Consider the following 14,893-nt stretch of genomic DNA (forward strand, 5'->3'; position numbering starts at 1 on the left):
GCTGCCACACAGCGGGAAAACATTGAATTTTTTTCGTTCTTTGGCCGGTACCCGCTTGTTGCACCCGCAGAAAGTGACCGATTTGTTACTCCCTCGTTTATTGCTCCCTGGTACGCAATTACACCTGTTACCGCGCGGGCACTGACTGACTCAAACGATGCCGCTGTGGTTGCATTTCCTGTTTTGGGGACTCACAAAAACTGCTTTTATCTCGTTGACGATAAGATGAATGATTATTATAGGTTTTGAGCTTGTTCTTGCTTTCCGGACGCACTCACAACTACGCAGTTTTTTTCAGTGCGCTCACCCGTGCAGTTTGCTTGCGCTATGGAAGTGCGCGACGGTTTCTCTGCCGCAAGCGAGTCTAGCGGCGATTCGGAGGAATCGCCGCTCGACTGCCAAATCAGAATCTGATTCAGTAAATGTCAGCCCGTCATATGAGAAGTTACTTATGAGTTAAGACTCTGGTGTTGATGAACGAGTGACATCTCAAAAGCGCGCGCAGCAAGACAAAGCTGACTGAATCAGAAGTGGCTTTTCTCCCTTGTGTTTTCATTTAAGGCCACTTTGTGCACTTATTTTTGTATGTCAGTGAGCTACACATGCGTTTATTTCAAGGTATAATTGTTTAATGTCGTATAGGTTTTTTTTTTAGAATTTATCTTGCTGTTACTCGCTAATAAACTGTGGGTACATAACAACACAAATGATTTTTCGGTCACTTTACGGTCACCTGAAAAAATTTTTGAGAATTTTTTTCTTAAATAGATTCGTGTGAGGAATTTAATTCAGCAATAAAAAGGTCCAGATATTGTCCTGTTTTCGGCCCGTAGTAGCCTCGGGGCACACGAAAAAGGCATGACGCAGCTATATTCAGCGGGCAAATAACTTCCCTTTGTCATGCGCTTTCACATGAAAGTGGAGCGTCACAATTTGTACTTCACAGGAACAGAACCTACGTGAACTGACAATGAAATGTGCTTGTTTGCCATTGTGTGACGGCGGTGACAACCATGCATCCTACTCCTCTGGCGGCAAGCTGCTGCTAACGCTGTGGACACTGCTGCAGTTTTGTACTCGATTATAATGTGCAAGCAATTTTTGTTTACATTGTCACTTTCGTTTTCCTTGTTTACCCACTCCTTGCGTTTGCCTCTTTTCCCATGGCCAATGCGATGGCCCCACTGGGCCCCAAGCTTTTGTGTTCTGTACTCTTTTGTACTCGAGCTGGGGATCAGTAGAACGCTGGGAGAATATGAAAGGATGCGATAGTTTGGCGCTCCCAGTACTAAAACTCCCGACTCCATTTTTTTTGTTTCCTTTAGCTAATAATGCCTGCACCTCCCTACCCATATGTGGGGGGTACAAAAGGGGCCGCCTTTATTCTTCGACCTTTCGTTTTTGCTTATCATGCTCCATCCTTGCACTGCATGATTCGCTGCACGTTTTTGCACCAGTGAGTGCTTTATTATTATTATTATGGCGATAGCAATTATATGGACACTCTCGGCGGATTTTTGCCATCGCCGTCGCCGTCATGTCCCAGATTTGTATATGTATGTATGTATAAATAAAAGCCACAAATAAAAATAATGCAAAAGAAAAAAATTCCGAAGCGCTCGACCGGGGTTTCGAACCTGCGACCCCTCGCTCCGCAGCTCGCTGCCTTAGACAATTACACCATGCCTCATTTGTCTCCAGGATACTAACGGCAGAATACAAACGCACGCGACGCCACACGTGGCGAAATTAAGATTATGCGAGACGCGGGCCATGCTGCATCATTGCCCGTGCTGCGTTTGTGTCGTATCGCTGGCAACCCACGCTAGTTTTCCATTTTGGGGTTGCAGCGCCACCCCACTCGTCAGTCGGCCAGGGAAAAAGAAGAGCGTCCCATGGCTCGCGGTGGCGCAAGCTAGTGGGAACGCTTTGACCCTTGTAGGCTCAGGCCACAGGAGGGAAGAAACGAGATGGCTGAACCAGAGTCACAGTATATATGTTACACCGCGACCAGAATCCTGAGGCTAAAATTGTAGCGCAAACGCACAAGACACCTTCGAAGAAAAGAAACATACGACACAAGCGCTGTATAACAACTGCTTTATTCTTTCATACACCAATGCATATATCAGCCCAAGGCAACCTTACTGCACATGCGCACACAACAATAGCTGTAAACCAAAACGTGTTACAGGCATGATAGTGTATTAGATACGCGAAGACATGAAATTATATTCCCATGAGTGCAGGACAAAGAAGTAAAGTCCACCTTCGGCTTGTACTTTGACATACAGGGCGCGGTCGACCGTGCTCACACGATTAGCTCTTGAAGGGGAGTTTTTTACGTCTTGTGCTTTCACTGCAAGGTCTGCGTTGAAGCTATACACCACACGAAGGTCACTTTGCTCGCTGCAACGGCCGCGTTTGCGAAATGAGTGATCTGTTAGCTAGAAGAGCCAAAGTATTGGTTCGTTGAAGTAAAAAGTGTGACAGTTCACGCTCATCCTATGTATACCTGTGCATTCTTTTCGTGTCTCCTTTGTGTTTGAACAGTGCTCTGGAAGTGTCGAGCTGTAACAGTTGTTAGTTCCCACTCGCCTTGTGTGTTTTCTTTTCCTGCGTCCTTTGTGCTTTAGTAGCACGCAGCGAGTTTCTAGCTGCCTGCCGTTCTTCCTTTGACATTCCAATTTCTTGCTATCGCATTCATTGCTTTGCCCTTGAGGCAAAACTGTGACTTTATTATTTTCTATTTCCCTCAGTCACCTGATTGCCCCACCTGCAGTGTTCACTGTGCAGAATCGCACAGCGAAGAAATTGAAACATCGCACAGGGGTGCTACAGCTGCACCAATTGCGCCAATTTGAAACAATTCCTTATTTTTGCGCCAAGCTGAGCCTAAACCGTGAAACTTGTTGAAATTGCACCACGCTGTGCCAAAATGCCCGACCACCTTCAAAATTTTCGCAGTTGAGCAAATTTTAGCGAGAAATGGAGGCCGCGTTGGTCATCTGAAGTGTGGGCGTCATCCAACACAGACGCGCAGACCCTAACCCATAATCCCCCGCGAAGGAAAAAGAAAGTCGCAGTTTCAGCACAAGGACGAAGCAGTGAATGCGATAGCAAGAAATTGTTATGTTATCCGAAGTGAGGATGGCAGCCAACTCTTTTGTATCTGATATCACATAACTCTACAAAACGTTGGTGTAAGGGAATGCGGCCACTCCAGGGAAAGATGCCCTTTCTGCACAGTGTCTTCACATTGAGATACGAGCCACCCGCTAAGGCTGCCGAGATAGTGCACGTGCCAGCGATCGCGACCGTGCCCTTAGAACCAATGTTCAAAGTTGCTGCTCGAGAGACATCCCCCCAGCCCTCGCGTCTTTTCATGCTCATTCAAGACGGGCGGGGTGTTTCCTCTCTGCTTCGATGGCAGGCCTCTCGAGTGGAGTGGTGTTTTCACGTGCACCCTCCGAGCGACGGAAATGGGCCGGCTCATTTGATCTCTGCTTCAGCCGCATTCGTCGCCCGCACCTGCGCGCTTTTACCCGCGGTAGAACACATTATGCGCGGGGGGATGTTATCAATTTGGACTTTATACGGGACATGACAGCAAAAACCCGTTGAGAGTGTCCTCCATATAATTGCTGTCACAATAAAAAAGGACAGTGGTTCTGAAATTTCCTGATGCTTGTTTTATTGCGCCCAGAGTGCTTTTTAGGCCACTTTTGCCACAGTACACTGGTGTCCTGTGGAAAAGCGTACTGAGGTTTAGAAGGGGCTATTAGTACTAGCTGTCAGGGACACAGCACATTTTATTCCTTAATTACTCATTCGTGCACCCACCGTGTAATTACGAGTACTACTATGATCGCTGGCGTCTAAAAAATTATTGGTAGTCATTTGGAGCTGCTGTGTACGGTGTTTCTGCAGCCTTGGGAAACAAATAGACAAAAACGTACACCAATTTTCTTTTTTCTCCCCCCACTTGCTCCTGCTTTACGAATGTCCCGAATTTCGAGGTTGCCAGGTTCGCAGGTCCACATTAGCATTTGCAGTGCCTGTCGAAATATTTGACAGACCCTGCAAACGCTAATGTGGACTTATTCATTGTTCGCACTGTTGGCCGGCTTAGCACACTGCTTTTATTGAAATAGCAGTGTTCACGTGCACTGTGCACGAGTTAGCTGATGTTGAATGGTGTGTACATATTTTTATTTTCTTTTCTAAAAGTAAGCCTTCTTTGTTATACTGCTCCTAATTTGGTATTTCGTGCTAAAAAAATCAGGCTTTTCTTCGTGACCTGCTCCAAATCTGCATTTTTGTGCTCCAAAAGCAACATTTTCCTGCTCCAAAAATTGCTCCAAATCCTATTTCGGCTGTTGCACCCCTGATCGCAGCAAAAGTTCTGTTCTGTTCGCAGCAAAAGAAAAGTGCCTGTTAGGCGGCTTGTCTGAAGAGAATATTTTTTTGCATTATGTCTATAGGAAACCAAACAAAAGTCCCCATGTTGTTTCGCATAAGCAAGAATTCGTCTCAACTGAGTTCGTCTTAACAAGAGTTTACTGTAGTTTATGAGAGCTATGAGTATGGGAAGTATCGGAGAAGCTTAACGTTTGCCTAAAGAATCAAGGCATGCCGAAGTAATTCAAAAACTGCACATTGCAAAAATCGCCTGTCCATGAACTTTTGCTGAGTATGTGAACGCAGATGGTTCTGGTTTAGCATCGGGGCGATGCTCTGTTAAGGAGAGGCAAGGCTAGTGGGACAGTAGCTTTCGGTGTGAAAATATTCTTTGAATGTATGTGGTCACGAATCAGAAAATTTCTCATGGAAACCCCATCTCTGTCTAAGAAAATAAACACTGCCCTTTCAAAAAGCTGCCGCCGTGGATGTAGCTGCACTGTGCTGTCACCAGCCTAGTTTCTTTGAGTAGCTGTGTTTGTGAGCTTCAAGCAGTTCTCTGCAGTCAACATATATATTCTGTAAAGTGTACTCCCTTCAGGAGGTTATTTTGTTCCTCAACACACGTTTACTTTCTGTAGTAATGCAAACATATAATACTGTTGTGTCTGGAATGTCATCCACACTGGTACTAACAATTCACACACTGCATGATGCAGCTAAGAATCACCCGAAGTTGCACTGGACTTTTATGCTTCTTTACGAGGGAACACCTTTTGACATATCTGTCATCAAGTAATCCCCTGTTCAGTTACTAGCACAAGCTGTCCTGTTCTCATGTTGGAACTGAAACAAATTGGGCGTGCTTCCTTTCTTGCTTTTACTGGAGCTTTACCAAAATTTTCACTGGTGCACTGCATTCTTTATAATGAAAGGTCGTGTTTCAGGACTTTTGTCCCGGTATTTTCACTGGAATAACCTGTTGGGATATAGGAAAGAAGATGACTTTTAAGGGCTCATTTTTCTTTGTTAGACTTTTCTTTGTTAATGAGAATTAACACAGTAATTTCCTTGGCATTATTGTCTGTTAGTTCTCATGAATACCGTAGGGATATAGTGATGATGTGGATCAGTAAGTTGTTTGTACTCTCCCAAAGTCTCATATTTGAGCAAGAACTTTAACCCAGCTGTCAACATTGTTACTGTTTGAAGACACAAGCTGTCTTTTAATTGAAATGATCAGAAACGGTCTAATCTCACTGCAACGAATGCTGCTACAACAAAATTTTCACTGTAAATGAAACTCCTATGATTCTATGTTAGCTGCTGACAAAAATAACATGATAAAATCTTTGTCACAACAAATATTTTTTCTCAGTAAATCCACTTCAACAAATTTTTCTCAGATGTCACCAGATATGAAAACAGCACCTGCTCAAGACTCCACGAAATTCTGATGGCAACTTGACAAGTTCTCAAATGCTCGTGATTCATTTTGCAGGTCGACCAAGTCACAAGACGTGATCCATCTTAGACACGCTTTCCTCGGCCACATGCACCTCCTGTGCGCACGGTAGAGGAAATAGTAACTCAGAGTTTTGTAGCACACTCCGCACACTTACGGATTCATCCAAATAATAACTCCTAGTGCAGACAAATATGTCCGAATTGGCGAGAGTTTTGTGCCACTGAACAGTGCATACACTTGCGCAGCCTATGCATAAAATGTTGCTGCAGCAAAATTTCACGACAGCAAATTTTTTCGTCCTGTCAGTTTCAATTTAGTGGGATTTGTTTGTTTATTCATCAAGGATGTTATTTAAATGTTTTGATACGTGCATTTTTAACTGTGTTCTAACTAACTTGACCAAAATAACAGTTGCTGTGTGGCCACAGATTGGTGACTGCAAGAGTGACTGTTGACCCTCGCTTCAGGTGTTGGGCAGCGACTGCGGGGATGACTCGGCCGAAGTCGTGGTGGACCTGCTGTCACAGCTCGAGAAGAGGGACACTGGTGCGTGTTCCTTCAATGCACTTGTACGAATGAGAGCTGTTCAAACTGCGTTCTGTTCATTGTGGACTGGATTCACGTGATGGGGGATGGACAGGCATGTCTTAGCTTAAGACTACCGAATTGCACTTGGTGCAAGCTGCTGAGGTTCCTTCAACTCAGCCATGGAAGTGCTATGGGGAGGAAATGCTGTGCCGTTGCACCGTATTTATGTCAAGAGCAATCTTTGGTGCCATCCTTGGCGTCACCATCTTGTAGGTGAATCAAGTGGCCGTAGCCACGGACACATCCTACGCCATCGGTGTTCCGTTTGCCGTTTTTGCTTTTTTTGTTGTATTTCTATTTGGCAGAGGTTTCAATGTTCCGTTGTTATGTGGTCTTGTTTTGTGCCGTTTGTCTTGCAGTTTTGTATGTCTCACTCTATAGTGTGTTGGGAAGCTTGCTTGACGAGGTTGTCGGATCAAAAAGTGGCTTCGGATAATGTTTGCTCACGCACAGTTGCTGATGGTGCCTCTATGGAGAGACCTTGCACATGCATAAATGCTGGTAAAAGGAAGGCAGTGAAAAGGAGAAACAGCAGGTTAGCAGAAGTCCTTGTCATACTGCATGATCCCATGGCAGTTAGTAAAGAGACTGAGAACTGATTGTTCTCAACCAAGTTTTTTACAGCTCATCGAAAAGCTGCTCCTCGGTAGTGGTTAAACGTGCAGCGGTTGATGCCAAAAGCATGTGGATATTTTGTAAGCAGAATTTCTCACTCTGAGAAGCCACTAAAAAAAAGTACGAATCTCTCCTCCAGCAACACTAAGAAGTGACAGCAATCCCGATGGACCTCCTCGCAAACTGTTCATCACGCTAAACGTTCTACTTTCACAGAAGTGAGTGTAACTGTGGTTAGCCACCTTAATTTTAACATTTTAAACTATTTTTTAATTTAAAAAGCCGGTAGAATTTTCCGAACACTCGTCGTCGCGTGAAATCCCTTTAGTGCCTCGCAAGCCACTACAGCTACCACTAGTCCCTCAGCTAACAACTTTCATGCTGCCTGTGGCTTCCACGACTAGCTCTGGCAACACGCGTCCGTGATTAGCTCCGGCAGTGGCAAGTTGCCAGAGCTAATCACGGAGGCCACATGCTGCCGCTCATGAGCATCGAATCGCACTTGAAGCGAAGGCGGCACCACTGTTCTGCTCACTACAAACAAAGGTGTACGGGCACATTTTTAAGTTATAAAAGATTATGATACAGAAAAGTGTGCTGTACTTCAACACTGATATAGGATCATTAACTGTGTGCATCACTTAAAGGTCACATGATCAGGATCATATCTTCACTTTTCTGCCCCGTGGGGCACCGAAAGCAACTTCAGTGAAGAAATAATAATATAAATCTGCGCCTAATGAGAAAAACACAACTCGTTTTAGCCAGTGCGATCAACAATCTTTTCATTAGTGGGGCTATCTAAATTCGAGTTCTGAGTGGTTGTCTGTCCCTTTAAACCTTGATATAAAGAAATTCTTTGTGTAACAGATATTTACTTTTTTAAAACTTCATAGGCATCATGTATTTTTAACCTGAATGTATTGAAGCTTGATTACTCGTCATTTCAGTATGATGAAATTTCATTGCTGCCGGAAAGAAAGACTGAGGCAATAAACTTAGACTTCTGTTGGTACCAGTGGTGAAATGGTTAAATTGCGTGCACTTTTTTGGGAAGGCATTTTTCAAATAACATGCCACACACACATTGGAGAGCGGCCGTCAAAGTAGAGCAGCGCCTTTAGTGGCTGTGGCTGGGAGGCCAGAGGAATCGTGAACGCTTTCCTTGCCTCTGCAGAGGGATAGCATGCAGGAGGCTAGGCGCATCCTAGTGTGCACTAGTCTACGCAGAGCAGTCTGCATTCTGCGTCACTTGTGCCTCGCATCAGCATGTGATTTGGGGTTATTGCTAGGGGTGTGCGAATATTCGAAATTTCGAATATTTTTCGAATAGTGTTTGCTATTCGATTCGATTCGCACTGAAATTTTACTATTCGAACTATTCGAACTTCCCAAAGACAAATGCAGTCAACGTCCGGTTGAAAGTGACCCCCTCAGATTTTCAATATGCTTCACCTCATCACAGCCCCGTATTGCGGCAAAGCTGCCTTCCGCTACGGTCGAACTTAGGCAAGAGACAGTCAACGTCTGATTGGAAGTGGTCCCTAGATTTTCAATATGCTTCACCACCTCCTCACACCCCCGTATTGCGGCAAAGCTGCCTTTCAAGCTCCGCTACGGTCGCAAATGTATTAACTCAAGAAAACGCTGGTTCCAATATGGAGATGAAAGATGTGGCAGAGTTGGGGGCTCAATTAATGCTGTTTTGGATCTGAAAGTTGGGCAGGAAGTCCGAAAAATCGGACGCCGAAGCTTTTTAGAATCCAAAATTTCAGATGTTCTTATATATCGACGTCTACAAGGCAGATTTAACTCCGGACTTGAAGGGAGCACACCCTTGTCCGCCACATCAGTTGGGCTTTCACAGAAGTTGAAAGAGGAGGAGAGGCTGAGGAAATGGCATCTCTGCCTATCACGTGTGAAGTGTTGTCGGCAACACTTTGGTTGCACCAAATCATGTACATAAATACAATTCGGCTTCTACATTGCCTCACACCTGATAAGAAAGACAACTATGAAATATGACCCCACCAGCGCTTCATCAACCTAGCGAAAAGAAACACTTTCATGTTGCTATCTCACAAGAACATACTTAGGGATTCTGTGCAACTTTTTCTGTAATTTTACTTCGAAATTATTCGATTCGATTCGCACTCAATCTTTATTATTCGAATTCGCTTCGCACCCAAAATTTTGCTATTCGCACAGCTCTAGTTATTGCTATCATTGCATGTCAAGTGACTAGCATGGGTAACTGTAAGCTTAGTTTAGTACTAAATGCAATGCTGTGTGCTGCATTTGCAGTTTCCATTATTTAATAGTTTTCCAATTGCTTCTGTGGGAATACTGTGGCGAAACGCTCTTTTTACTTACCCCCCAAATTCTGACAAGAATTCTTACTTGCTCCAAAAAATGCTTTGAAGTGACCCAGGTTAGTAGCATCATTTTGAGTATAGAGCCACTGGCTCAGTTTAGTGTTTTTGTGCCACTCAGGGCAACATCCAAGGTTTTGATAACAAGCTGCAGTAGCATAATGGGCACAGTAGCTCTGCTTACACTGATTACTACAGTGCGTAGGACTTGCATTTCTTTTGGCATTATGTGTGCTGTGTGGCCACTGTGAACAGAATTATGTAGGTGTGACTAAAACCTTAAATGTTGCCACTGGCTTTCAAGTTCAGCAATATACAGTGGGCTCTCGATAATTCAAACTCGATGAGACCTGAGGATTTCCTTCGAATAATCAGAAGTTCTCATAAATATGAGCCGGGACAACATACCACAGTATGTTGTAATGAAACATTCACAAATACGTACATACCGTATTTTCTTGCGTATAACCCCCCCTGCATTTAAGCAGCACTCCCAACGACAAACTGCAGAAAAATACAACTAAGAAAATAAAATCCCAGGGTATTGTTTTAAAGCCACCTCTCGTGCGTTGTTGTGAAGTAGTGCTGTGAAGCCAACTTGCACACTGAAATTCACATGTTACTCGAACCCCGACTTTAGCTCCGAATTTTCTATATATTTTACCTTATATGTAAGAAAATATGGTATGCACCAACCTGGGAACCACAAACAGTGGGAGATTCGTAAATGTGGGTGGGGGGAAGGTATGTGTCAAAAGAAAACTGGCGTACGCTTTTATTTTGAGCGTCATAGAAAACCCTGAATGATTGCCAGTAATGTTTTTAGAGTCAGCACTATCATACTGGTGCTCATCTTATAGTACAAGTGATAACCTGCGCACACTTGTGTAATTAAAACACCCCTAAAAGCGAATTTTGGTTTGTGACTTTTTTACTGTAAATTGTTGCTTTGTGTCTATAATCCCAAAACTGAATCGTGAATAGTCTAAGGTATCGTATCATTAATGCTAGCACCGTTACTTGTGACCAATGTTGCGTCACCTCAAAACGCTCTTGAAAGTGCAGTTTTTAAATCGGGGCTTTGCACACGATAATGAATAAAATGATGTGGGTGCTTCGGTATGTTAAGCCTGTGAAAGTGCGTGTCCCCGCAGGAAAAAAAAAGCATTCCTGGCCTAAGCAGCTAGAACTACTTTGAGAGCAGCCCGTGCCAGGTGCCAGATGCAGTATTGTGTGCGACCCGCAAATCTTCTGTGACGTTGACAATACTCTCTTTTCTCGTGGAACGTCATGCAGGGCCTTGATCTACGTCACAGCAGTGGCGATGTCGCGAGGTGCTGGCAACTCAGATGAGCACTCATACTTACTTTAAAACCAAATTAAAATATCTTAAAGCTAACATCCTCCACAAATAATCAGTCAGACGTTCCCCCGCATACAGGACAATCCAACAACTCAAACATCTTGAGGTTTCAATTTTGGTGTCAGGGTTCCTTTAAGGGACAAAATGTGTTGTGACCCGTGGCAGCTATACTTGCGGACAACTTTTCTTGGCAATGAAGGGAAAGCTTTGGGGATTGAGCTTCTTCACATGTAGTCCTATGCGAAGTAGTCTGGTTTTGTGCGCGTCTCATATGGCTTCGCGCAATCAGTGTTGCATACCGACACAGATACCTTTTAGTGTTTAAGGTACACATAAAAGGTGGGACTTTCTCACACGTCCAAAAACACAAAGTGACAGCGTATAAAGTGAAATAAATCGAAATTTTTCACTGGTGTGTGCTGTGTCTTGTCTCTAAGAGTTGCATGTAGAAAATAAAGGAGTAGTTTTTATATCTCACATAAAAAATACGGACGCAATTGTGGAACTACATTCATTGGCAGTAGGGTACTCACAATTTGGCACTGTAACCTTTGCTTCATAGATAAGAAAAGTTGTCCTTGAGTATAGTAGCCCTTTTCCAATCTTAGTACGCTTTTCCACATGACACCACAGTACTGTGGCGAAAGTGACTTAAGCATTCCGCCCGTGATGAATCAAGGCCAGACTGTCTCATTTTTTTTTTTTGAGACAGTCTGAGGAAGTGCTGTCCTTGTGTGTAAATGCAGTAGGTCATCAAGTTGTTTTCAACAGGTTGTGTGAAGCATGCTGCCTCACCTCTAGGCCAACGCATTTTGGCTTCGCAGAGCTATCGCGTGCTCGTGGCCGGTGCGAGCGGCTCTCTGAGGCCCTGGCCCAGAGTGAACGAGAGGTGGCTGCATGCAGGGATGCCTTGCACGACTACCAGCTGCAGATGGAAGCTCAGCGGGCGACCCACGAGGCACAGCGCTCCCGCGTGCACGACTTGCAGGTGACAAAGGTCTTTGTCTCGTGCAACACAAAAGCATGATGAGGCTATAGTTTCTTCCATGTATTACTTCATATTATAGGAAATTTCGTTGAGGCGATGTTGCCAAAATACGAAAAATGCACTTGGAACTCTGTGATGTCATGTGCGAAATTTACAAATGAAACTTTGACCTTTATTTTCTCTTTTTTTAATTAAAGCTTTAGAGTTTTCAGAGTGATATTTATCAAGTTAGACCGATTCTATGTTTCACTTTAGTGTCCCCTTAAAGTTGCTGTATCGGGGATGCATGTTACGTGCAGGTGCAACTTGGTGAGGCACGGGAAGGCTGCGAGTTCCTGCAGGCGGAGCGTGCCACCTTGGCGGAGGCACAGCTCGAGTCCGAGGCCGAGATGCGTCGCCTCCGTGGTCTCCTCGAGGCAGCCCTGGAGACGTCGCGCATCCTCTATCAGCGCTGTGCCAAGCTCTTTGCAAAGTGCCAGCAGAAGAGGTGCTTATCTCAACTGCATCTTATGCGTTCACAACATTGCGATTAATGCATGCCGCTAAACCCTAGGCAATGACATCGGGTGTGGCATCTGTGACTGCCACATTAACGATTCTTGAGTGTAAGCAATCGCAGGAGACAAGACACAATCATGTACGCATGAAAGTGGCATGCTGTTAACTAATGGAGGCACGATTTGATGAACAGAAGGACAAATGCGATCTTGCAGGATGGCACATTTCATGTTTGCTGGTCTGTGCCAAGAACTAAAGGCATTTTTCACTGCTGTTTCCAGGCATTTCAGGAAAGCTGAGAACTTTCCTTGCTAATTGCATTCTAATAGGGGACAAATTATTTCTTTGACTCTCTCACATATTTTTTTTTCTGTCCTGCCTGAATACTTTTATATTTTTATGTTCTGCATGATATTAAAAAAAAAAAGATAACTGTGTGGCACCTTTTTAGCAGCACATAAATTTACTAGGCTTGTGCGAATATCATTTTCTTGGTCTGAAGCAAAGTTGAAACAAATAGCAAACACTATCAATTAATTTCTAAGTGAATTCGAAGAGTGGTACAATCTCCATAAAGCCCCGACGCCATTGCCAGGTCTTGGGAAATAAAGCTGGATATAACGAAATGGACCAATTCCCCCAAAATTCGTTATAAACAGGTTTTTGTTGTATCCAGTTTCAGTACGAAAATTCGGAAAAGAAAGGCACAAATTAAACACAAGGGGAATTGAAGCCAGAGCTCACCCAAAACATTTATTTAGTGGCAAAAAACTGCGTTATTTTTCTCTATTGCTTGTTTGTGAGAGATGGCAATACTGAACGTTCGTAGGACATTAATACAACGCTGCTTCGTCATTGTCTAGTCATGGCCTCCGAGATTGGCTCCCGCAACGACAGTGCGTTGCCGGAGCCAGTCTTAGAGGCTAAGGTCTCGCGAACCTGCGGCGCGGCACAAGACGGCAAAGCGCATGACGACAGTGACAAGTCGACTTCGGAAGATCAGTCATTGTCACTGTGGTCACGGACAGTTTTCACCGGCGCCTAATCTGACATCTCCTCGGTAGTGACGACACTGTTGTTGCCATTAAAAAAAAATCGCAAAAGTTGCACGTCATCAGGGGCTGCGCCATGCACGTGCACTGAAACCACGCACACGCCCACGGTGTCAAAAACAAAGAGCGAACTCCATATGCGACGCGGCCCCACATATACGGCACAAACTCGAAGCATAACAACACTGAGCAAGGATTTTTTTTTAGTGTCAAATTAACAAACTGCAGTTCAGAGACTACTGTAAGAACCGAAGAGTGGCGCTGCCAGCGCAAAAGTTAGTTTTCTTTCTTTTTTTTTTAAGAAAGCCGGCGTGGTTGGCGTAGTGGCACCCGCGAGCGGCTGGATGACTTTTGAGGGAGAGAGGGAGGGGGGGGCACGCCTGCGCCTGCGCCCGCGGCAGCAAGTAAGCGTGCTTGCGCACACCCGCACGCACAAACAAGCTCTCACCTTGCAGTCACCGGGGCTTCGAGCATGCCATGTGCGCCGCCGCTGCTTCGCGCTCTCGTCGGTGGGATAACCGCAGAAGATGCATGCGGCTCCTGCTCGTGGCAAAATGACAATATTTGGGACGAAGTCCCTAGGTTGTCGACGGCAAAAATACCTTATATCAAGGATGTCTCTCGCTGCCACTTTGTTACAGAGGGGGTTGCAAATACATGTGCTTCTATGGAGTAACAGTGGGAAATAGAAAAACTTCGTAATATCGAGGAATTCGTTGCATGGAGGTTCGTTATAGGCAGGTTTAACTGTATATTAAAAAAGTCCTTTTTATTGCGAAAAACAAAGCATCTCTGGAGTCAGTTTTCAAAATTCAAAAATTCTTGTGCAAGAACACTTTCAGCAAATCTTGCAACTCCAGCATCAGACAAAATTCATTTACAAGCCCTTGCTCACTGTTGTGGCTCGGCTTATATACAGTTAATTTCGTGGTCGTTGAGGTCACGGGAGCATTTTGCATTCTCCTGTAGTGTGTCATCATGATGCTGTCAAGTGAAGCAGTGAGTGCACTATGCTTTCCATCTACACGCAAGCTGGACCTATAAAGGGGTCAGAAGGCCCGCTTCGTTTCAAGACTTCAGAATTCAAATAAATTAGCTTTACGTCGTTTATTCTCTGTCAAAATTCCTGTCAGCATTCCTTGCAAGCAAGCAAAGCTCCTGCTGTAGTCAGTTTCGTGTCACGTTACTGTCTGATTTTGGTGTCTACACTGCTTTAAGCTCTTCTCAGTTATGCGTATACAGTAATACCTCGTTAACTCGAACTTGCATATCTCGAAAAATCGGCTAAGTCGAAGTTTTCCGCGGTACCGAACAATTACCCATAGGTGCAATGTATTTATTGCCCTTTATCTCGAAGTATTTCCGTGCCCACTTTCGGTTATCTCGAAATCTCGACTGAGAATGGAACCAAAACTTCGCCGCCGAACCGTTTCACAAAATACTAGCGGCAAAATGCCATACGTTTCACAAGGTTCGCGCGAGGCTGCCGCGTTTACGGCGAAGTGGACACTGTTCCCGAAAGTAAAGTCGGAACCTAGCGGCATACCA

At 44.5% G+C, this 14,893-nt stretch overlaps 1 protein-coding gene across 1 annotated transcript in view; it reads left to right on the forward strand.

Moving 5' to 3' along the window:
• The first annotated feature begins 6,325 nt into the window (after positions 1-6,325).
• The window catches only part of LOC119376545 (uncharacterized), a 29,918-nt gene continuing 21,350 nt past the window's right edge, over positions 6,326-14,893 (forward strand). The window contains exons 1-3 of the mRNA XM_037646337.2: positions 6,326-6,415; positions 11,632-11,795; positions 12,095-12,282. Of these exons, the coding sequence (XP_037502265.1) occupies positions 11,739-11,795; positions 12,095-12,282 (245 nt within the window). The 5' untranslated portion in view covers positions 6,326-6,415; positions 11,632-11,738. The remainder of the gene's footprint in view (positions 6,416-11,631; positions 11,796-12,094; positions 12,283-14,893) is intronic.

Source organism: Rhipicephalus sanguineus, unplaced genomic scaffold (genome assembly GCF_013339695.2).
Source record: "Rhipicephalus sanguineus isolate Rsan-2018 unplaced genomic scaffold, BIME_Rsan_1.4 Seq1364, whole genome shotgun sequence".
In the NCBI taxonomy this organism is placed as follows: domain Eukaryota; kingdom Metazoa; phylum Arthropoda; class Arachnida; order Ixodida; family Ixodidae; genus Rhipicephalus; species Rhipicephalus sanguineus.